The sequence below is a fragment of the Leptodactylus fuscus genome, chromosome 8, assembly GCF_031893055.1.
Source record: "Leptodactylus fuscus isolate aLepFus1 chromosome 8, aLepFus1.hap2, whole genome shotgun sequence".
In the NCBI taxonomy this organism is placed as follows: domain Eukaryota; kingdom Metazoa; phylum Chordata; class Amphibia; order Anura; family Leptodactylidae; genus Leptodactylus; species Leptodactylus fuscus.
Genome location: NC_134272.1, coordinates 30,640,135 through 30,664,149, shown reverse-complemented (window position 1 = coordinate 30,664,149; position 24,015 = coordinate 30,640,135). Strand labels below are relative to the sequence as shown.

Genomic DNA, 24,015 nt, shown 5'->3' with positions numbered 1-24,015 from the left:
AGAGACCTTTGTGACATCCTACGGGTCTTTGAGGAGTCCACAAGGAGGGTGAGCTCTGAGGATGCGATGGTGAGCCTTACAATCCCGCTCTTGTGTGTTCTGAGAGAATCCCTGATTGACATCAGGGATAACTCAGATCACACAGAGGAGTTAGGGATAGCATCCGATCCGTCACAGCTGGAGAGTAGGTCCACACATCTGTCCGCTTCACTGCGTTTAATGGAGGAGGAGGAGGAGGAGGAGGAGGAGGAAGAAGAGTTGTCCGATGATGTGATGGTGATACAGGAGCCTTCCGGGCAACTTCGAATCGTCCCATTGTTGCAGCGCGGATGGGTAGACATGGAGGATGAGGAGGAAATGGAGATTGAACTTTCCGGTGGGGCCAGAGGAGTCATGCCAACTAACACTGTGGCAGACATGGCTGAGTTCATGTTGGGGTGCTTTACAACCGACAAGCGTATTGTCAAAATCATGGAGGACAACCAGTACTGGATCTTTGCTATCCTTGACCCCCGGTATAAAAACAACATCTCGTCTTTTATTCCGGTAGAGGGGAGGGCCAATCGCATCAATGCTTGCCACAGGCAATTGGTGCAGAATATGATGGAGATGTTTCCAGCATGTGACGTTGGCGGCAGGGAGGGCAGTTCCTCCAGTAGGCAACCAAGTTCTCACCGGTCCACACAAACGAGGGGCACACTGTCTAAGGTCTGGGACACCTTGATGGCACCCCCTCGCCAAAGTGCCGCCACGGAGGGTCCTAGTGTCACCAGGCGTGAGAAGTATAGGCGCATGTTGCGGGAATACCTTTCCGACCACAGCCCTGTCCTCTCCGACCCATCTGCGCCCTACACGTATTGGGTGTCGAAGTTGGACCTGTGGCTTGAACTTGCCCTATATGCCTTGGAGGTGCTGTCCTGTCCTGCCGCCAGCGTCCTATCTGAGAGGGTGTTCAGTGCAGCCGGTGGCATCATCACTGACAAGCGCACCCGTCTGTCAGCTGAGAGTGCCGACCGGCTCACTTTGATAAAAATGAACCACCACTGGGTAGAGCCGTCATTTTTGTGCCCACCTGTGTAAAGCACCCCAACATGAAACTCCATGTCTGTACTCAACCTCTCCAATTCCTCCGCATCCTCATACTCATCCACCATAAGCGTTGCACAATTCTGCTAATACTAGGCTCCCTCCACCCTGATTTCCCCCAACTCTGCTGGTTAGAGGCTCCCTCCACCCTGATTTCCACCAACTCTGCTGGTTAGAGGCTCCCTCCACCATGAATTTGCCCAAACTGGGCTGTTTAGAGGCTCCCTCCACCATGAATTGGTCCAAACTGGGGTTTTTAGAGGCTCCCTCCACCATGAATTGGTCCAAACTGGGCTGTTTAGCGGCTCCCTCCACCATTAATTGGTCCAAACTGGGCTGGTTAGAGGCTCCCTCCACCATGAATTTGCCCAAACTGGGCTGTTTAGAGGCTCCCTCCACCATGAATTTGCCCAAACTGGGCTGGTTAGAGGCTCCCTCCACCATGAATTGGTCCAAACTGGGGTTTTTAGAGGCTCCCTCCACCATTAATTGGTCCAAACTGGGCTGGTTAGAGGCTCCCTCCACCATGAATTGGTTCAAACTGGGATTTTTAGAGGCTCCCTCCACCATGAATTGGTCCAAACTGGGGTTTTTAGAGGCTCCCTCCACCATGAATTGGTCCAAACTGGGCTGTTTAGCGGCTCCCTCCACCATTAATTGGTCCAAACTGGGCTGGTTAGAGGCTCCCTCCACCATGAATTTGCCCAAACTGGGCTGTTTAGAGGCTCCCTCCACCATGAATTTGCCCAAACTGGGCTGGTTAGAGGCTCCCTCCACCATGAATTTGCCCAAACTGGGCTGGTTAGAGGCTCCCTCCACCATGAATTGGTCCAAACTGGGGTTTTTAGAGGCTCCCTCCACCATGAATTGGTCCAAACTTGGCTGTTTAGAGGCTCCCTCCACCATGAATTGGTCCAAACTGGGGTGGTTAGAGGCTCCCTCCACCATGAATTGGTCCAAACTGGGGTTTTTAGAGGCTCCCTCCACCATGAATTGGTCCAAACTGGGCTGTTTAGCGGCTCCCTCCACCATTAATTGGTCCAAACTGGGCTGGTTAGAGGCTCCCTCCACCATGAATTTGCCCAAACTGGGCTGTTTAGAGGCTCCCTCCACCATGAATTGGTCCAAACTGGGGTTTTTAGAGGCTCCCTCCACCATGAATTGGTCCAAACTGGGCTGTTTAGCGGCTCCCTCCACCATTAATTGGTCCAAACTGGGCTGGTTAGAGGCTCCCTCCACCATGAATTTGCCCAAACTGGGCTGTTTAGAGGCTCCCTCCACCATGAATTTGCCCAAACTGGGCTGGTTAGAGGCTCCCTCCACCATGAATTGGTCCAAACTGGGGTTTTTAGAGGCTCCCTCCACCATGAATTGGTCCAAACTTGGCTGTTTAGAGGCTCCCTCCACCATTAATTGGTCCAAACTGGGCTGGTTAGAGGCTCCCTCCACCATGAATTGGTCCAAACTGGGTTTTTTAGAGGCTCCCTCCACCATGAATTGGTCCAAACTGGGGTTTTTAGAGGCTCCCTCCACCATGAATTGGTCCAAACTGGGCTGTTTAGCGGCTCCCTCCACCATTAATTGGTCCAAACTGGGCTGGTTAGAGGCTCCCTCCACCATGAATTTGCCCAAACTGGGCTGGTTAGAGGCTCCCTCCACCATGAATTGGTCCAAACTGGGCTGGTTAGAGGCTCCCTCCACCATGAATTTGCCCAAACTGGGCTGTTTAGAGGCTCCCTCCACCATGAATTGGTCCAAACTGGGTTTTTTAGAGGCTCCCTCCACCATGAATTGGTCCAAACTGGGCTGTTTAGAGGCTCCCTCCACCATGAATTTGCCCAAACTGGGCTGGTTAGAGGCTCCCTCCACCATTAATTGGTCCAAACTGGGCTGGTTAGAGGCTCCCTCCACCATGAATTTGCCCAAACTGGGCTGTTTAGAGGCTCCCTCCACCATGAATTTGCCCAAACTGGGCTGTTTAGAGGCTCCCTCCACCATGAATTTGCCCAAACTGGGCTGGTTAGAGGCTCCCTCCACCATGAATTGGTCCAAACTGGGTTTTTTAGAGGCTCCCTCCACCATGAATTTGCCCAAACTGGGCTGGTTAGAGGCTCCCTCCACCATGAATTGGTCCAAACTGGGTTTTTTAGAGGCTCCCTCCACCATGAATTTGCCCAAACTGGGCTGGTTAGAGGCTCCCTCCACCATGAATTGGTCCAAACTGGGTTTTTTAGAGGCTCCCTCCACCATGAATTTGCCCACACTGGGCTGGTTAGAGGCTCCCTCCACCATGAATTGGTCCAAACTGGGGTTTTTAGAGGCTCCCTCCACCATGAATTTGCCCAAACTGGGGTGTTTAGAGGCTCCCTCCACCATGAATTTGCCCAAACTCTGCTGGTTAGAGGCTCAATCCACCCTGATTTTCAAAACAAATGTTGGTGCCAACCTCAACTTACTACAAGGGCCAAATTCACTGCTGGTGACAAGCTCTCCTCACTGCAAGTGCCAAATACACATGTTTCAAGGTGTTTTCCTACTGTCAGAGAGGTGGTATTGAGTGTGTAAAGTGTGTAGTTGTTAGGCTGTGATGTTGGGGTAATAGAGGGTCTTTGGTGTGTTAGATGCCCCCAGACATGCTTCCCCTGCTGTCCCAGTGTCATTCCAGAGGTGTTGGCATCATTTCCTGGGGTGTCATAGTGGACTTGGTGACCCTCCAGACACGGATTTGGGTTTCCCCCTTAACGAGTATCTGTTCCCCATAGACTATAATGGGGTTCGAAACCCGTTCGAACACACGAACATTGAGCGGCTGTTCGAATCGAATTTCGAACCTCGAACATTTTAGTGTTCGCTCATCTCTACTACTAACCATGTTTTTCACAATGCCACCACTAGGTGCCTTACTGTAGTATGAAGGGATTTGCTAAATCTGTATGATGTGATGTATTGTATTCTTCATGCAGTACTAAACTGGATACAGGATCTTCTTGGAAACAGGATGGATGTGAGATACCATCACAGTACAGGATCCACAGCCTCCTTCACCACAACCATATTTGGTGCCTGTCAGATTCACTGGAAAAACATTGTTAAGGAGTAAATTCCAATAAATTTTGCACATCAATAAATTATTATTATTTTTTTCCAAAAATGTAATTTTTCACTTAAAATTCTACTTATTCTGGGCATAGGAGTCCAGTGGGAGGTCCAGACAATGAATCACAGCCTTCCATGCATGACTGTCCCTACCAATCAGTGAGAAGGACCGCCCACTAGACTCCTAAGTCTATATAAAGAGCAGGTGATTACATGAATATACAAATTTTCTTAAATCTATTTCTTAAACCTTTTCCCACAAAACAATCAATCTGCTAAGCTATGACAGATCTCCTTTAGACCAGGGTCCCACGAGAAAGAAACGCCGCAATTTGCCCACGGCAGAAACACTGTGGGAAAAATCGCAGTGTTTTATAGTGAGAGCAAAGTGGATATGGGATTCTAGCGAATCCCATGCCCACTTTGTGGTAAAGCCGCCGCGTGGAGATGGCGCGTTTTCAAAAACTGGCACGGTTTTAGAAATCACAGCATGTCAATTATACCTACGGAAACGTTTCCCCATAGGTATAATTGTAACAGAAAGTCCACACAGGAAAAATCTTCGAACTTTCTGTTTAAAGTGCTGCGGAAAGAACTGCGATGCAGTGTCGCTGCAGTTTTTCCCGCTGTACTTTATTGCTGCAGGACATACCTTGGAGCCTTAGCCTTAAAGGGATTTTTCACCAGGATGAAGCATATAAAACCAGCAATGCAGTGAGTCAGGTCAGATTCACCTGAATGGAACGCCTTTTTGGTGTCAAAATATTAATTTATTTCACAATATGAAGAATCAGCAGTCAGGAGCACTGAGGGCGGCTCCATTGCTCCAAACTGCTATGTTCCACACTACTCTATCATGCTCTCTTTTCCCCCTCCCTTCTTTGAGTAACAGGGCCATGCAAAATTTTGGTTTGGTGTAGAGAAATGGTGTAAGTCAGGTATTACCCCTGGTTCACACTAGCGTATGTATTATGTCCAGGGTGAGTCCACTTGGAGAGCACCCGGACAGAATACAATCGCAATTGCAAAGCTCATGGAACACATAGACTGTAATGTGGGGTCCGTGTGCTTGCTGCGCACTACCCACACAAATGATTTGTGCGGGCAGTGCACGGCAAGCACACAAACCTCATTATAGTCTATGGGGTCTGTGCGCTTTGACAGCACACTGCTTGCAATTGCGATTGTAATCTGTCCGGCGGGGGGGGGGGTCTCCATGCGGACTCTCCCCAGACGGAATACATACGATAGTGTGAACCAGCCCTTACTCTCTAGGAAAAAAATCCCTTCAGCATGACTTTAAGGGTTAGTCCAGTTTCACACAAATGTTATTTTTGTGTAATGAAAAGTCCTACAATTTTTTGATATACTTTCTATATCAATGCCTTGCTGTTTTCAAACTATGTATCACATGACCATGGACTGATTTTTATAGACTGGATGTAAGTAACAGCATGTAAATCCTTCATATGCTAAACGACAAAACCTTGCTCACAATCCTGCCATGTCCTTTTCTTGATTCCATGTAGATGTGTAGCATTCTGTAGTGCTGTAATACTACTGTGACCACTAATCTTAAGAATTCACTTATATAAGTTAGTAAATATAATTGTCTGAATAAAACAGAAGAGGATTGTACTGAACTACCATACACTACTATAGTGCCAGCTGTACGGCTTCTGACCACAGGAAGTCAGCTGAATGAGAAAATTAAATAATATGTAATAACATTAGGAAGTCATGTGCTATGGCCGCCTTTGGGAACTCTTGAAATAGAAATGAAAAAGGCTCAAAATAATTACGACCTTCTTCATACTGTATGTGAGACAGAACTATTTTCATTTATATCTTTTTCAGAACTGCTCTGGGAATTGTTCTGGTTATACAAAGTGCATTACGTGACATTCATTTCAGTGGAATCTTAAAGGGAGTCTGTCAGCAGTTTTGACACACAATAACTTCTTAAACGCGCTGGCTAGAAGATCTGGAGGTCTGTGTTAACACATCTGTGGTGATCCCTAATACTGAAGTGCTTTTGGCTCTGAGCATTAAAGGGGTTGTCCCATCACAAGGATCCTATCTATACTGCTTGTTAATGTGGATGTAAGACTTTTCCTTAATACATTGCTTCAGCAAAACTGCTTTGTTTGTCTTTATCTTACTTTATTCAATTCATTGCTGACACAGCCCTTCACTTAGCGGCTCATGAGTAAAGTGATGTATCTGCCTGCTCTCAGGGGGGAGGGAGGAGGGGCTAAGTGCAGGGAGCGAGCCTGTGTATCTAGCTATTCCTATGTCTGCACCACGTGACCTAGCTTCCTGCTATCAGATAGAGGAGAGGAGCTGCTTTCATTTCTGAACTCTTCTTCTGTTCTCCCAGTTATCAGGCTAGCTAATTCAATTGTGTTTATTATGGCAGAGAGAGGCAGTCTCTGTATGTAACACAGAATGGAGTTGCTCCTGCCTGTACTTCATAGTCCAATATTGTGCATATAGTGTTGTTTGAGGACCGTTGATGACATCACAGGCCCTTCAGCCGCCCCATAGGATCACGCTATGTGGTGGGCGGAGCTACACACTAATTTTGGTGCGGAGCTAAACGGCAGGTTGCATATGAAACCCCACCCACCAAATGATGCAAGAAACCAGGAAGAAAGAAGATTTTACAGCAGTGAAGACTGGTGTGTATGCGACGTGGGAATACTCCTTTAAGCTGCTGGGAAATCTTTGCCCTCTAGTTTTAAGTGATGGTTGTAGCGGTCTTTGTGAATGGTAGAGTCGCAGTAAGAGCAGAAAGGAGGGGTTGTGCAGAGTGACGACAACATTTCACTTTTAGGGACTGCTTTTGAGGCACTTGCCATAGTGGCACACACTGGGTTAAAACTGCTCTTTCAACTGGTGCGGAGCTAAACGGCAGGTTGCATATGAAACCCCACCCACCAAATGATGCAAGAAACCAGGAAGAAAGAAGATTTTACAGCAGTGAAGACTGGTGTGTATGCGACGTGGGAATACTCCTTTAAGCTGCTGGGAAATCTTTGCCCTCTAGTTTTAAGTGATGGTTGTAGCGGTCTTTGTGAATGGTAGAGTCGCAGTAAGAGCAGAAAGGAGGGGTTGTGCAGAGTGACGACAACATTTCACTTTTAGGGACTGCTTTTGAGGCACTTGCCATAGTGGCACACACTGGGTTAAAACTGCTCTTTCAACGATATTGACAATGAAACCATGCACAAATGTATGCTCAAATAGATTTCCAGGTCTCCAGGCTATTGCAGGGCCAAAACTGCTGTTAGACTCCCCCATATTTTTCTAAATATATTCATTATCTTACATTTATGCAGTATAAATCCAAAAAGAAAAATGGGCTAAAAATATTGATCCTAAGGACAGGATATTGATATCAGATTATAGTCAGATGACACCTGACATCCCCACCGATCAATTGTTCTCAGCAGCTGATACATAGAGAGCGGAGCAGAAAGCAGACTGCGCTGTGCTCCATGTAGTGACCAGACCAGGTACTGCAGATCAGCTCCTATTCATTTGTATAGCTGAGTGGGAGCTCAGATGCAGTGAGTCACTTCCTCCACTACACAGTGAACAGCGCTGTCTGCTTCCTGCTCTATTTTTTGTGTATCAGCTGAGAATGGCTGATCAGTAGGGATGGCGGATTTTAGATCCCCACAGATTTGACATTTGGGACCTATCTTTATGATAGGTAATCAATACTTTTAGCCTGTAAAATCCCTTTAAGCATTAATATTATAGCATTACCAACTTCCTAGGAGAGGGATTTGCCCCTTACATTCCTGCAGGGTATTCTTCTTCTTTTTTTTTTTTTTTTTTAAATGTAGATTGTGAGCCCCACATAGAGCTCACAATGTACATTTTTTCCCTATCGGTATGTCTTTTTGGAATATGGGATGGAAATCCATGCAAACACAGGGAGAACATACAAACTCCTTGCAGATGGTTTTTTGCCCTTGGTGGGATTTGAACACCAGGGCTCCAGCGCTGCAAGGCTGCAGTGCTAGCCACTGAACCACCATGTGTCCCCTATTCCTGCAGGGTATTCTGTAAGAAGAATGTCTAGCACTTAAATCACAACTTGTGCCTGCAGTCACTTGAGTAGATCAAATGTTCAATGTTTCCTAATGCAGGAACACAATGGTGGAAGCAACAAAAATAAAAGTAATAATAATATTATATTAACATATTGACAAACTCCCTTTTTTTAAATAAATACTGTATATAAAAGGATACATTTTCTTCTGAGGTACGGTAGCAGCATTTGCTCTGGATCTGCCTTCTCCTCGATTATCTGTAGAGTAAAAAAATAATGAGGAAGTTGCATCAATACATAAAAAAGTTACAATAGTAAAAAATATCATTTCAGCACAGGAAAGATCACTAAAGCATTATGTGCAATACACAAGGGGACAACATACAGTTCTGAATCAAACATACAGATATTCAACATCCATTGGCAGAGCTAGTATTGTGCAAGCCTAGAGATGTGAGATCACACAATCCCTACAGTGATAAACAGCTCACCAGACAATGTGCCGACATCAAACCAGGCATATTCCAGGTGCAGTGGACTAAAAAGCCTTACGCCTCGTTCACATCTGTTTATGATATTCCATTCGGGGAATCCGCATGAGGACACCCCCCCCCTCCCCCGAACGGAATAAAGAACGCACGGACCCCATAGACTATAATGGGGTCCGTGTGCTTGCTTGCATGCTGCCTGCATGAATCATGCGGACAGAAAAGTAGATTGTGAAGTACTTTCCTGTGGGCATGATCCCTGCGGAGATTTGGCGGCAAGCACACGGTCCCCATTATAGTCTATGGAGTCCGTGTGCTTTCACTGGCACACTGCTTGCAGTTGCGTTCAGTATTCCATTTGGGGGGGGGGGTCCTCATGCGGACTTCCCCAGACAGAATCCAAATGCAGATGTGAACGAGGCTTTAGACTCTGAGGCTCAGTTGGTAAAATCCAAAAACAGGTAAAAATCTAGAACCACTCAAAGAGTAAATATTAACTTTTATTCTTCAGTTAAACTCCATGTTGTGGGCTACAAACCATGACGTTGTTACATAGTAGATGAGGTTGGATGAAGACATCAGTCCAATCTATAACCCTACAGTGTTGATCCAGAGGAAGGCAAAAAAAACCCCATGAGGCTTATGCCAATTGCCCCATTTCAGAGGAAAAAATTCCTTCCTGACTCCAATCTGGCAGTCAGTATAAAAACCCTGGATCAACGTGTCCTTAAAGGGATTCTACCACTAAAACACATTTTTTTCTAGTTAACACGTCGGAATAGCCTTTAAAAAGGCTATTCGTCTCCTACCTTTGGAAGTGCTCTCCGCCGCGCCGTTCGATCAAAATACCGGTTTGTACCGGTATGCTAATTAGTTCTCTCGCAGCGATGGGGGCGTCCCCATTGCAGCTCGAAAACCGACCACAGCGCCGCCTCTATGGTCTTGGGTATCCTCCCCTTGCTTCTTCAGCGTCCTGTCGGACGCCTGCGCAGTACGCTCTGTTCGGCGACGATTGCCGAACGTACTGCGCATGCGCGAAATTGCAGTGCCCGCACTATGGCTGGGACCGCAATTTCGGGCATGCGCAGTACGTTCGGCAATCTTCGCCGAACAGAGCGTACTGCGCAGGCGTCCGACAGGACGCTGAAGAAGCAAGGGGAGGATACCCAAGACCATAGAGGCGGCGCTGCGGTCGGTTTTCGAGCTGCACTGGGGACGCCCCCATCGCTGCTCCTGCGATGGGGGACGCCCCCATTGCTGCGAGAGAACTAATTAGCATACCGGTACAAACCGGTATTTTGAACGAACGGCGCGGCGGAGAGCACTTCCAAAGGTAGGAGATGAATAGCCTTTCTAAAGGCTATTCCGACGTGTTAACTAGAAAAAAATGTGTTTTAGTGGTAGAATCCCTTTAAAATCTAGAATCCATAATCTAATATTGTTCTCTTCAAGAAAGGCATCCATGCCCTCTTTGAACTGGTTTAATGAATCCGCCATCACCACTTCCTGGAGACTTGCATAGCCTCGCTGTTCTTACTGTAAAGAATCTCCTTCTATGTTTCTGGTGAAACTTTCTCTCCTCCAGACGTAGAAGATGTCTCCTTGTCACTGTCACCGGTATTTTATGTGGTACAGTATCAAAAGTCTTTAAAAAGTCCCGATACACCATGTATCATAGTTATCATAGCTCCCAACCGCCCCGCATTTAGCAGGAAAGCCCCGCTTTTAAACTCCTCTCCCGCAGTCCTGCGCAGCTTCCTGCATGTCCCGCTATGTCCCTTTAGTGTTTTTCTTAACAAACTTTCCTCCGATCACCCCCCATTCTTATAACAGCGATAAAAGCGGTGGGTGATTGGGGGAAAGTTTGTACTATTGTAATCTGAAGGACCTGGGTGATGTCACACGTCACGTGACTAGGAGGCGTGTCTTAGTGTGCCGGCTGGAAGATGAAGAGATGTGCTGTCTAAAGGTACTGAGAGGGGAAGGGAATGTGAGATGCAGGGTGGAGAGTGTGTGTCTGTGTGTGTGTGTCTGTCAGTAACCTAGGGGCAGAGATGGAAGGGGAACATTATACTGGGGGCAGAGATAGAGGGGGGGGGACAAGAAACTAGGGCCATAGATGGAAGGGAAACATGAAACTGGGGGCAGAGATGAGGGGGGCATGAAAATGGGGGAAGATGAAGGGGGATATGAAGCTGGGGGCAGATGTAGGGGGGACATGAAACTGGGGGCAGATGGAGGGGGAAAATAAAATGGGGCAGATAAAAGGGGATATGAAACTGGGTGAGAAATGGTGGGGGGAGATGAAACTGGGAATAGATGAAGGAGGTCACTTAAACTGGGGGGACATTAAACTCATAACAACTGGAGGGGGCATTAAACCGTGGTAGTAGCTGTAGGGCGACCTCTCTGCCTCTAGTTGCCCCCAGTTTAATGTTACCATCCAGCTACCCCTACGGTTTAATGTCTGCTTGTAGTTGCCCGAGTTTAATGACCCTTTCTAGTTGCCCCTAATTTAATGTCCCACTTCATCTGCCATTAATTTATTGCCCCCTCCAACTACCCCTATTGCTAATGTCCCCCTCCAGCTGCCCCAGTTTCATGTCCCCTCTAGTTTCCCCCAGTTTAAACTGGGTCACGAGGAGAGAGACTTAATACTGTGGGGAAGTTGGAAAGGAACATTATAATGTCGGGAGATGTAATGGGTGACTGTAAGAGGATTATACTGTGTGGGGGCACATGGAAAAATGAATGAGAATGGGCGGAGTCAACATAAAGCGGGCGGAGCTAAATTTACCACCCTCTTTCTGTTCTTCAAAAGTTGGAAGGTATGAGTTACTACTGTCCAGGTATTTCACAGGTGACTACAGCATGTCATCTGTCTATCAGGGTCTATGGAGAAGCTCCCACATTCCTCTTCCTGTCTTCTATTTTTTTTCTCTGAATGGTTAACTTTATTTAAAACAAACAAACCACCTAAATGTTAAAATGTGCATGTAAGTTCCATCCTACACTTGACGGCTGTCAGGTAACACTTAGATAACGCTTAGATATGCCGAGAGTCAAGTGAGGATGATGTGTGTGCCTTAGGGTCTGTTCACATGGAGTTTGTCTCCCATTAATTTCAATGGGAGCCGCTAGCTTTTTTCTTTTCCTCCAGCGTTTTTTTTTCAGCTAGCGGAAAAAAAGCGTGACATGACCTATCTTCAGGTGGATTCCACCTGGCAAAACCCATTGAAGTCAATGGGAGGCGGAAAAACCGCAACGCTTTTTTTGGCACGGTTTTTGACGCGGTTTATGTAAAAACCACTTCAAATACTGCTAGTGGTTTTTTAAATTGACTTTCCAGGTCAACCCCGAAAAAAAACGCATCATGTAAAAAATTGCATCAAAAAAAGTTTCCTAATTCCTGAAGCTGATTTTTTTCAGCTTGCAAAAAACTGTGTGAACATACCCTTAGTGGCCCGGTCGACCCTTGTTGCTTTTTTTGTTTTTCTTAAAGAGGTCGTTACGTGTTGGATTATCCGGCAGATAATGGCTACTATTTACTTACCGATTCTCACTCCTGACAATGGCTGCCTTTGCTTCCCTTTCAGCCTCCTGTGCACTGTGCTGAACAACATCAGAATGATCCAGCAGATAGCAGCCTAAATTCACTATGGGGGTACTTACTGCATGGGCGCCTATAAAGGAGGCAATTACTGCATGAGGGCCAATAAAATGACAGTATACTTTGGGCGGGGGCAGTAAAGAATCCAGCATACAGTATGGGGGCCAATAAGGAGGTAATATATATGTGTGGGTGTAAGTAAAGGGGAATTAATACCATGTGGGTGCCAGTAAGGGGCTTTATACAATGTGGGAGCGGATAAAGGGGGCATTATACCATGTGAGGTCCAGAAAAGGGGCTAGTAAAGGAGACAAAAATACCATATAGGGTCAGTAAAGGAGCTTTATACTATGTGGGAGCCAGTAAAGGGAGCATTACGCCATGTGGGAGCCCAGTCATGTGTCCAATGTCATGTTTAGTCCTATACAGCTAGTTCATGGATACATTACATACAACTGATCCATTCTACAATGCAGAGATAGGGGCGACCAACTGATATAAAACAGTAATGTGAGCAGAATGTTATATCTATGCATATTAGAAGGCAGCATGAATTCATACTATATAATGAAATACATAAATATACATACATATAAAGTGGACGGGCCTTTTCAGCAGCTGGTTATGTTTACTATCGCCGTATGACCATTTTCATATTTGGACAAAGTTAAGTTGGGCTACATTTAGAGATGAGCGAACACTAAAATGTTCGAGGTTCGAAATTCGATTCGAACAGCCGCTCAATGTTCGTGTGTTCGAACGGGTTTCGAACCCCATTATAGTCTATGGGGAACAGATACTCGTTAAGGGGGAAACCCAAATCCGTGTCTGGAGGGTCACCAAGTCCACTATGACACCCCAGGAAATGATGCCAACACCTCTGGAATGACACTGGGACAGCAGGGGAAGCATGTCTGGGGGCATCTAACACACCAAAGACCCTCTATTACCCCAACATCACAGCCTAACAACTACACACTTTACACACTCAATACCACCTCTCTGACAGTAGGAAAACACCTTGAAACATGTGTATTTGGCACTTGCAGTGAGGAGAGCTTGTCACCAGCAGTGAATTTGGCCCTTGTAGTAAGTTGAGGTTGGCACCAACATTTGTTTTGAAAATCAGGGTGGATTGAGCCTCTAACCAGCAGAGTTTGGGCAAATTCATGGTGGAGGGAGCCTCTAAACACCCCAGTTTGGGCAAATTCATGGTGGAGGGAGCCTCTAAAAACCCCAGTTTGGACCAATTCATGGTGGAGGGAGCCTCTAACCAGCCCAGTTTGGGCAAATTCATGGTGGAGGGAGCCTCTAAAAAACCCAGTTTGGACCAATTCATGGTGGAGGGAGCCTCTAACCAGCCCAGTTTGGGCAAATTCATGGTGGAGGGAGCCTCTAACCAGCCCAGTTTGGACCAATTAATGGTGGAGGGAGCCTCTAACCAGCCCAGTTTGGACCAATTAATGGTGGAGGGAGCCTCTAACCAGCCCAGTTTGAACCAATTCATGGTGGAGGGAGCCTCTAAACAGCCCAGTTTGGGCAAATTCATGGTGGAGGGAGCCTCTAAAAAACCCAGTTTGGACCAATTCATGGTGGAGGGAGCCTCTAACCAGCCCAGTTTGGACCAATTAATGGTGGAGGGAGCCTCTAACCAGCCCAGTTTGGACCAATTCATGGTGGAGGGAGCCTCTAAACAGCCAAGTTTTGGGAAATTCATGGTGGAGGGAGCCTCTAACCAGCCCAGTTTGGACCAATTCATGGTGGAGGGAGCCTCTAAACAGCCAAGTTTTGGGAAATTCATGGTGGAGGGAGCCTCTAACCAGCCCAGTTTGGACCAATTCATGGTGGAGGGAGCCTCTAAAAAACCCAGTTTGGACCAATTCATGGTGGAGGGAGCCTCTAAACAGCCCAGTTTGGGCAAATTCATGGTGGAGGGAGCCTCTAACCAGCCCAGTTTGGACCAATTAATGGTGGAGGGAGCCTCTAAACAGCCCAGTTTGGGCAAATTCATGGTGGAGGGAGCCTCTAACCAGCCCAGTTTGGACCAATTCATGGTGGAGGGAGCCTCTAACCAGCCCAGTTTGGGCAAATTCATGGTGGAGGGAGCCTCTAAAAAACCCAGTTTGGACCAATTCATGGTGGAGGGAGCCTCTAACCAGCCCAGTTTGGGCAAATTCATGGTGGAGGGAGCCTCTAACCAGCCCAGTTTGGACCAATTAATGGTGGAGGGAGCCTCTAACCAGCCCAGTTTGGACCAATTCATGGTGGAGGGAGCCTCTAACCAGCCCAGTTTGGACCAATTAATGGTGGAGGGAGCCTCTAAACAGCCAAGTTTTGGGAAATTCATGGTGGAGGGAGCCTCTAACCAGCCCAGTTTGGACCAATTCATGGTGGAGGGAGCCTCTAAACAGCCCAGTTTGGGCAAATTCATGGTGGAGGGAGCCTCTAAAAAACCCAGTTTGGACCAATTCATGGTGGAGGGAGCCTCTAATTAGCCCAGTTTGGACCAATTAATTGTGGAGGGAGCCTCTAACCAGCCCAGTTTGGACCAATTAATGGTGGAGGGAGCCTCTAAACAGCCCAGTTTGGGCAAATTCATGGTGGAGGGAGCCTCTAACCAGCCCAGTTTGGACCAATTAATGGTGGAGGGAGCCTCTAACCAGCCCAGTTTGGACCAATTAATGGTGGAGGGAGCCTCTAACCACCCCAGTTTGGACCAATTCATGGTGGAGGGAGCCTCTAACCAGCCCAGTTTGGACCAATTCATGGTGGAGGGAGCCTCTAAAAAACCCAGTTTGGACCAATTCATGGTGGAGGGAGCCTCTAAACAGCCCAGTTTGGGCAAATTCATGGTGGAGGGAGCCTCTAAAAAACCCAGTTTGGACCAATTCATGGTGGAGGGAGCCTCTAACCAGCCCAGTTTGGACCAATTAATGGTGGAGGGAGCCTCTAAACAGCCAAGTTTGGACCAATTCATGGTGGAGGGAGCCTCTAAAAACCCCAGTTTGGACCAATTCATGGTGGAGGGAGCCTCTAACCAGCCCAGTTTGGACCAATTAATGGTGGAGGGAGCCTCTAACCAGCCCAGTTTGGACCAATTAATGGTGGAGGGAGCCTCTAACCACCCCAGTTTGGACCAATTCATGGTGGAGGGAGCCTCTAAACAGCCAAGTTTGGACCAATTCATGGTGAAGGGAGCCTCTAAAAACCCGTTTGGACCAATTCATGGTGGAGGGAGCCTCTAACCAGCCCAGTTTGGGCAAATTCATGGTGGAGGGAGCCTCTAAACAGCCCAGTTTGGGCAAATTCATGGTGGAGGGAGCCTCTAACCAGCCCAGTTTGGACCAATTAATGGTGGAGGGAGCCTCTAACCAGCCCAGTTTGGACCAATTAATGGTGGAGGGAGCCTCTAACCACCCCAGTTTGGACCAATTCATGGTGGAGGGAGCCTCTAAACAGCCAAGTTTGGACCAATTCATGGTGGAGGGAGCCTCTAAAAACCCCAGTTTGGACCAATTCATGGTGGAGGGAGCCTCTAACCAGCCCAGTTTGGACCAATTAATGGTGGAGGGAGCCTCTAAACAGCCAAGTTTTGGGAAATTCATGGTGGAGGGAGCCTCTAACCAGCCCAGTTTGGACCAATTCATGGTGGAGGGAGCCTCTAAACAGCCCAGTTTGGGCAAATTCATGGTGGAGGGAGCCTCTAAAAAACCCAGTTTGGACCAATTCATGGTGGAGGGAGCCTCTAATTAGCCCAGTTTGGACCAATTAATTGTGGAGGGAGCCTCTAACCAGCCCAGTTTGGACCAATTAATGGTGGAGGGAGCCTCTAAACAGCCCAGTTTGGGCAAATTCATGGTGGAGGGAGCCTCTAACCAGCCCAGTTTGGACCAATTAATGGTGGAGGGAGCCTCTAACCAGCCCAGTTTGGACCAATTAATGGTGGAGGGAGCCTCTAACCACCCCAGTTTGGACCAATTCATGGTGGAGGGAGCCTCTAACCAGCCCAGTTTGGACCAATTCATGGTGGAGGGAGCCTCTAACCAGCCCAGTTTGGACCAATTAATGGTGGAGGGAGCCTCTAACCACCCCAGTTTGGACCAATTCATGGTGGAGGGAGCCTCTAAAAAACCCAGTTTGGACCAATTCATGGTGGAGGGAGCCTCTAAACAGCCCAGTTTGGGCAAATTCATGGTGGAGGGAGCCTCTAAACAGCCCAGTTTGGGCAAATTCATGGTGGAGGGAGCCTCTAACCAGCCCAGTTTGGACCAATTAATGGTGGAGGGAGCCTCTAACCAGCCCAGTTTGGACCAATTCATGGTGGAGGGAGCCTCTAAACAGCCCAGTTTGGGCAAATTCATGGTGGAAGGAGCCTCTAACCAGCAGAGTTGTGGGAAAGCAGGGTGGAGGGAGCCTCTAACCAGCAGAGTTGGTGGAAATCAGGGTGGAGGGAGCCTCTAACCAGCAGAGTTGGGGGAAATCATGTTGGAGGGAGCCTAGTATTAGCAGAATTGTGCAACGCTTATGGTGGATGAGTATGAGGATGCGGAGGAATTGGAGAGGTTGAGTACAGACATGGAGTTTCATGTTGGGGTGCTTTACACAGGTGGGCACAAAAATGAAGGCTCTATCCAGTGGTGGTTCATTTTTATCAAAGTGAGCCGGTCGGCACTCTCAGCTGACAGACGGGTGCGCTTGTCAGTGATGATGCCACCGGCTGCACTGAACACCCTCTCAGATAGGACGCTGGCGGCAGGACAGGACAGCACCTCCAAGGCATATAGGGCAAGTTCAAGCCACAGGTCCAACTTCGACACCCAATACGTGTAGGGCGCAGAGGGGTCGGAGAGGACAGGGCTGTGGTCGGAAAGGTATTCCCGCAACATGCGCCTATACTTCTCACGCCTGGTGACACTAGGACCCTCCGTGGCGGCACTTTGGCGAGGGGGTGCCATCAAGGTGTCCCAGACCTTAGACAGTGTGCCCCTCGTTTGTGTGGACCGGTGAGAACTTGGTTGCCTACTGGAGGAACTGCCCTCCCTGCCGCCACTGTCACATGCTGGAAACATCTCCATCATATTCTGCACCAATTGCCTGTGGCAAGCATTGATGCGATTGGCCCTCCCCTCTACCGGAATAAAAGACGAGATGTTGTTTTTATACCGGGGGTCAAGGATAGCAAAGATCCAGTACTGGTTGTCCTCCATGATTTTGACAATACGCTTGTCGGTTGTAAAGCACCCCAACATGAACTCAGCCATGTCTGCCACAGTGTTAGTTGGCATGACTCCTCTGGCCCCACCGGAAAGTTCAATCTCCATTTCCTCCTCATCCTCCATGTCTACCCATCCGCGCTGCAACAATGGGACGATTCGAAGTTGCCCGGAAGCCTCCTGTATCACCATCACATCATCGGACAACTCTTCTTCCTCCTCCTCCTCCTCCTCCTCCTCCTCCATTAAACGCAGTGAAGCGGACAGATGTGTGGACCTACTCTCCAGCTGTGACGGATCGGATGCTATCCCTAACTCCTCTGTGTGATCTGAGTTATCCCTGATGTCAATCAGGGATTCTCTCAGAACACACAAGAGCGGGATTGTAAGGCTCACCATCGCATCCTCAGAGCTCACCCTCCTTGTGGACTCCTCAAAGACCCGTAGGATGTCACAAAGGTCTCTCATCCATGGCCACTCATGGATGTGAAACTGAGGCAACTGACTTTGTGGCACCCTAGGGTTTTGTAGCTGGTATTCCATCAAAGGTCTCTGCTGCTCAACCACTCTATTCAACATCTGAAACGTTGAGTTCCAGCGTGTGGGGACGTCGCACAAAAGCCGGTGTTGTGGCACATGCAGGCGTTGCTGGAGAGATTTTAAGCTAGCAGCGGCTACTGTCGACTTGCGAAAGTGGGCGCACATGCGCCGCACTTTCACCAGTAGCTCTGGAACATTGGGGTAGCTCTTTAGGAAACGTTGCACCACTAGGTTGAAGACGTGGGCCAGGCATGGAACATGTTGGAGTCCGGCAAGCTCCAGAGCTGCTACCAGGTTCCGGCCGTTATCACAAACGACCATGCCTGGGCCCAGGTGCAGCGGCTCAAACCATATTGCCGTCTCATCGAGGAGGGCATCCCTCACCTCGGAGGCAGTGTGCTGTCTGTCCCCCAAGCTGATCAGCTTCAGCACAGCCTGCTGACGTCTACCAACGCCAGTGCTGCAACGTTTCCAACTCGTAGCTGGGGTCAATCTAACAGCGGAGGAGGAGGCGGTGGCGGAGGAGGAGGCGGAGGAGGAGGCGGTAGAGGAGGAGGAGGAGGGGGGTGTTCTTCTCGTGTCCCTGCCAGGAATGTTAGGCGGGGAGACGAGGTACACCGGGCCAGTTTGGGAAGCAGTCCCAGCCTCAACTACATTTACCCAGTGTGCCGTCAGTGAAATGTAGCGTCCCTGTCCGCATGCACTTGTCCACGCGTCGGTGGTCAAGTGGACCTTTGTGCAAAGCGCGGAACTAAGGGCCCGCCTGATGTTGAGTGACACGTGCTGGTGCAAGGCGGGGACGGCACACCGGGAGAAGTAGTGACGGCTAGGGACGGCATAGCGAGGTGCCGCAGTTGCCATCAGGTCCAGGAAGGCGGGAGTTTCAACAAGCCGGAACGCCAACATCTCCTGGGCCAGCAGTTTAGCGATGTTGGCGTTCAAGGCTTGCGCGTGTGGGTGGTTAGCAGTGTATTTCTGCCGCCGCTCCAATGTCTGAGAGATGGTGGGTTGTTGTAAAGAAACGCCTGATGGTGCCTTTGATGGTGCAGGAGAAGGAGATAAGACAGGACCAGGGGAGGATGAGGTAGAAGTCAACAAAGTGGCGGAGGCAGATGAAGTGGTGTCCTGGCTCGTCCTCTGGAGTGCATCGCCAGCACAGTCAGCAGTGGCAGTGGCAGAGGCAGAGGCAGAGGCAGTGGCAGTGGCGTGAACGGCAGGCGGCCTTTGTCCTGCCGTTGCTGCCTGCCACTGATTCCAGTGCTTGGATTCCAAATGACGGCGCATTGAAGTGGTGGACAGGTTGCTCTTCTCAGAGCCCCTAATCAATTTCGAGAGGCAAATTGTGCAGACAACACTATATCTGTCCTCGGCGCATTCCTTGAAAAAACTCCACACCTTCGAGAAACGTGCCCTCGAGGTGGGAGTTTTTCGGGGCTGGGTACGAACTGGAACATCTTGGGAGATTCCGGGTGTGGCCTGGCTTCGCCTAAGCTGCTGACCTCTGCCTCTGCCTCTAGCTACCCTTTTTGGTGCTGCACCTGCCTCAACATCCACACTACTTTCCCCGCTTGACATCCCCCCTGTCCAGGTCGGGTCAGTGTCCTCATCATCCACCACTTCCTCTTCCAACTCCTGTCTCATCTCCTCCTCCCGCACAATGCGCCAGTCAACTGGATGCCCTGACGGCAACTGCGTCACATCATCGTCGATGAGGGTGGGTTGCTGGTCATCCACCACCAAATCGAACGGAGATGGAGGAGACTCTAGTGTTTGAGCATCTGGACACAGATGCTCCTCTGTTAGGTTCGTGGAATCGTGACGTGGAGAGGCAGGTTGAGGGACAATGAAAGGAGCGGAGAACAGCTCTGGGGAGCAGGGACAGTTTGGGTTATTGTTCTGTAAAGCTTCGGAATTTTGGGAGGAAGGAAGACAAGACTGTTGGGTAATAGGAGGAGAGGAGGCAGAGTCTGACTGGCTGCTGGACAATGTGCTGTAAGCGTTCTCTGACAGCCATTGCAAGACCTGTTCCTGGTTCTCGGGCCTACTAAGGTTTGTACCCTGCAGTTTAGTTAATGTGGCAAGCAACCCTGGCACTGTGGAGTGGCGCAATGCTTGCTGCCCCACAGGAGTAGGCACGGGACGCCCTGTGGCTTCACTGCTACCTTGCTCCCCAGAACCATTCCCCCGACCTCGCCCACGGCCTCGTCCACGTCCCTTTCCGGGAGCCTTGCGCATTTTGAATTCCTAGTTAGAAATTGGCACTGTATACCAGTAGTAAAAATTGTGGGTGCACGTAACCCCAATATATTCTTTGAATTCCCAGTCAGACACTGGCACTATATGGCAGTAGCAAGAAATGAGGGTATTTGTATTCCCAATATACTCTTTGAATTCCCAGTCAGACAATGGCACTGTATACCAGTAGTAAAAATTGTGGGTGCACGTAACCCCAATATATTCTTTGAATTCCCAGTCAGACACTGGCACTATATGGCAGTAGCAAGAAATGAGGGTATTTGTATTCCCAATATACTCTTTGAATTCCCAGTCAGACAATGGCACTGTATACCAGTAGTAAAAATTGTGGGTGCACGTAACCCCAATATATTCTTTGAATTACCAGTCAGAAACTGGCACTATATGGCAGTAGCAAGAAATGAGGGTATTTATAACCCCAATATATTCTTTGAATTCCCAGTCAGACAATGGCACTGTATACCAGTAGTAAAAATTGTGGGTGCACGTAACCCCAATATATTCTTTGAATTACCAGTCAGAAACTGGCACTATATGGCAGTAGCAAGAAATGAGGGTATTTGTATTCCCAATATACTCTTTGAATTCCCAGTCAGACAATGGCACTGTATACCAGTAGTAAAAATTGTGGGTGCACGTAACCCCAATATATTCTTTGAATTACCAGTCAGAAACTGGCACTATATGGCAGTAGCAAGAAATGAGGGTATTTATAACCCCAATATATTCTTTGAATTCCCAGTCAGACAATGGCACTGTATACCAGTAGTAAAAATTGTGGGTGCACGTAACCCCAATATATTCTTTGAATTCCCAGTCAGAAACTGGCACTATATGGCAGTAGCAAGAAATGAGGGTATTTGTATTCCCAATATACTCTTTGAATTCCCAGTCAGACAATGGCACTGTATACCAGTAGTAAAAATTGTGGGTGCACGTAACCCCAATATATTCTTTGAATTACCAGTCAGAAACTGGCACTATATGGCAGTAGCAAGAAATGAGGGTATTTATAACCCCAATATATTCTTTGAATTCCCAGTCAGACAATGGCACTGTATACCAGTAGTAAAAATTGTGGGTGCACGTAACCCCAATATATTCTTTGAATTCCCAGTCAGAAACTGGCACTATATGGCAGTAGCAAGAAATGAGGGTATTTGTATTCCCAATATATTCTTTGAATTCCCAGTCAGACAATGGCACTGTATACCAGTAGTAAAAATTGTGGGTGCACGTAACCCCAATATATTCTTTGAATTACCAGTCAGAAACTGGCACTATATGGCAGTAGCAAGAAATGAGGGTATTTATAACCCCAATATATTCTTTGAATTCCCAGTCAGACAATGGCACTGTATACCAGTAGTAAAAATTGTGGGTGCACGTAACCCCAATATATTCTTTGAATTACCAGTCAGAAACTGGCACTATATGGCAGTAGCAAGAAATGAGGGTATTTGTATTCCCAATATACTCTTTGAATTCCCAGTCAGACAATGGCACTGTATACCAGTAGTAAAAATTGTGGGTGCACGTAACCCCAATATATTCTTTGAATTACCAGTCAGAAACTGGCACTATATGGCAGTAGCAAGAAATGAGGGTATTTATAACCCCAATATATTCTTTGAATTCCCAGTCAGACAATGGCACTGTATACCAGTAGTAAAAATTGTGGGTGCACGTAACCCCAATATATTCTTTGAATTACCAGTCAGAAACTGGCACTATATGGCAGTAGCAAGAAATGAGGGTATTTGTATTCCCAATATACTCTTTGAATTCCCAGTCAGACAATGGCACTGTATACCAGTAGTAAAAATTGTGGGTGCACGTAACCCCAATATATTCTTTGAATTACCAGTCAGAAACTGGCACTATATGGCAGTAGCAAGAAATGAGGGTATTTATAACCCCAATATATTCTTTGAATTCCCAGTCAGACAATGGCACTGTATACCAGTAGTAAAAATTGTGGGTGCACGTAACCCCAATATATTCTTTGAATTCCCAGTCAGAAACTGGCACTATATGGCAGTAGCAAGAAATGAGGGTATTTGTATTCCCAATATACTCTTTGAATTCCCAGTCAGACAATGGCACTGTATACCAGTAGTAAAAATTGTGGGTGCACGTAACCCCAATATATTCTTTGAATTACCAGTCAGAAACTGGCACTATATGGCAGTAGCAAGAAATGAGGGTATTTGTATTCCCAATATATTCTTTGAATTCCCAGTCAGACAATGGCACTGTATACCAGTAGTAAAAATTGTGGGTGTATATAGCCCCAATTCTATTGCTAGGGGACTTGCAGGGTATTTCTGGGGTGAAGGTGGGGGGGCACACCGTTGGAACGGGTATCGGGGTATATATCGGGTATACGGGAATACACTGACAGTGTATTCCATTCAGGATCCTGGGAAAGCTGGGTTGCGGCGATTGAGCCCGTCAGTGCCACGTTACACTGACAAGCTTCTCCCTGGAATTTAGCTCTTACAAGAGCTGTTGGTTGTCTTCTCCTTCCTATCCTAGCCTGTCCCTGCCTACCCAGAATCTAAGCCCTAGCTAGCTGGACGGAAACCTCCGTCCTCGGTGAATTGCAAGCTCAGAATGACGCGAAGCTGGGCGGCGCTGTTCTTTTAAATTAGAGGTCACATGTTTTCGGCAGCCAATGGGTTTTGCCTACTTTTTTCAACGTCACCGGTGTCGTAGTTCCTGTCCCACCTACCCTGCGCTGTTATTGGAGCAAAAAAGGCGCCAGGGAAGGTGGGAGGGGAATCGAGTAATGGCGCACTTTACCACGCGGTGTTCGATTCGATTCGAACATGCCGAACAGCCTAATATCCGATCGAACATGAGTTCGATAGAACACTGTTCGCTCATCTCTAGCTACATTTACACCTTTACACGCATTTTGGTCAGTATTTTACTTGCTTACTTAATAAGAGTGAAACATAAACCTTAATTGTGAGAAGGGACCAAAGGAAAAAAACCACAGCTCAACTTGTCTTTAAATGACAAATCGAACATATGACCCCCTTCCCCTTCATAGGGTTAATTAACAATGTAGATGGAGTTTCCCTGATGGGCGTCACCATTACTGGTTATGTGGCCACAGGTGTATGGTCAGCAGTATATTTATTAATGTGAGAGGAACCTCAGAGAGCATCACATGACCAAAAGGTCCTCAATTCACAGCACAAAAGAAGACTCTGGGCAGGGTTCATGCTACAGTGGGTAATGGTTAATGTAGGTGGTGGAGCTGCCTTGGCTTCGGCCATTGTAGGTGTGGGTTCTGGCAGACTCTGCCCACCATCCTGCCACAGCTAGCAAATCCTTCACCTTAGCATTTATTGTCGCATTGTGGGCCAAAAGTCACCAGGGCTGTGCATTCAGCTGACCAACCCACCAATCTGACTTAGACTCCTCTATTTTTCCACTTCGACTGGACCTCCTGCTCAGACTCCGACTATTCCGTAAATGGCTGACAGCCATGGTCACACAGACACAGTAAAGCTCCCCTAATTCATGGTAAAACTAGTGTTTGACTTTGTATAAAAGTAAATCTTTATCAAAGGAGGCATCTAACGCATTATATAATATCGATAATTGTATTATATTATATCATTTCAAATTATTTATTTAGAAGCTGGACAT

The 24,015-nt window shown here is 47.7% G+C and overlaps 1 protein-coding gene across 1 annotated transcript in view; it reads right to left on the bottom strand.

The window, feature by feature from the left end:
- LOC142216500 (aldehyde oxidase-like) overlaps positions 1-24,015 on the bottom strand; it is a 115,067-nt gene that overhangs the window by 89,673 nt on the left and 1,379 nt on the right. Inside the window, exons 2-3 of the mRNA XM_075284373.1 lie at positions 8,446-8,503; positions 4,065-4,161 (exon numbers count right to left, since the gene is read on the bottom strand). Of these exons, the coding sequence (XP_075140474.1) occupies positions 4,065-4,161; positions 8,446-8,503 (155 nt within the window). The remainder of the gene's footprint in view (positions 1-4,064; positions 4,162-8,445; positions 8,504-24,015) is intronic.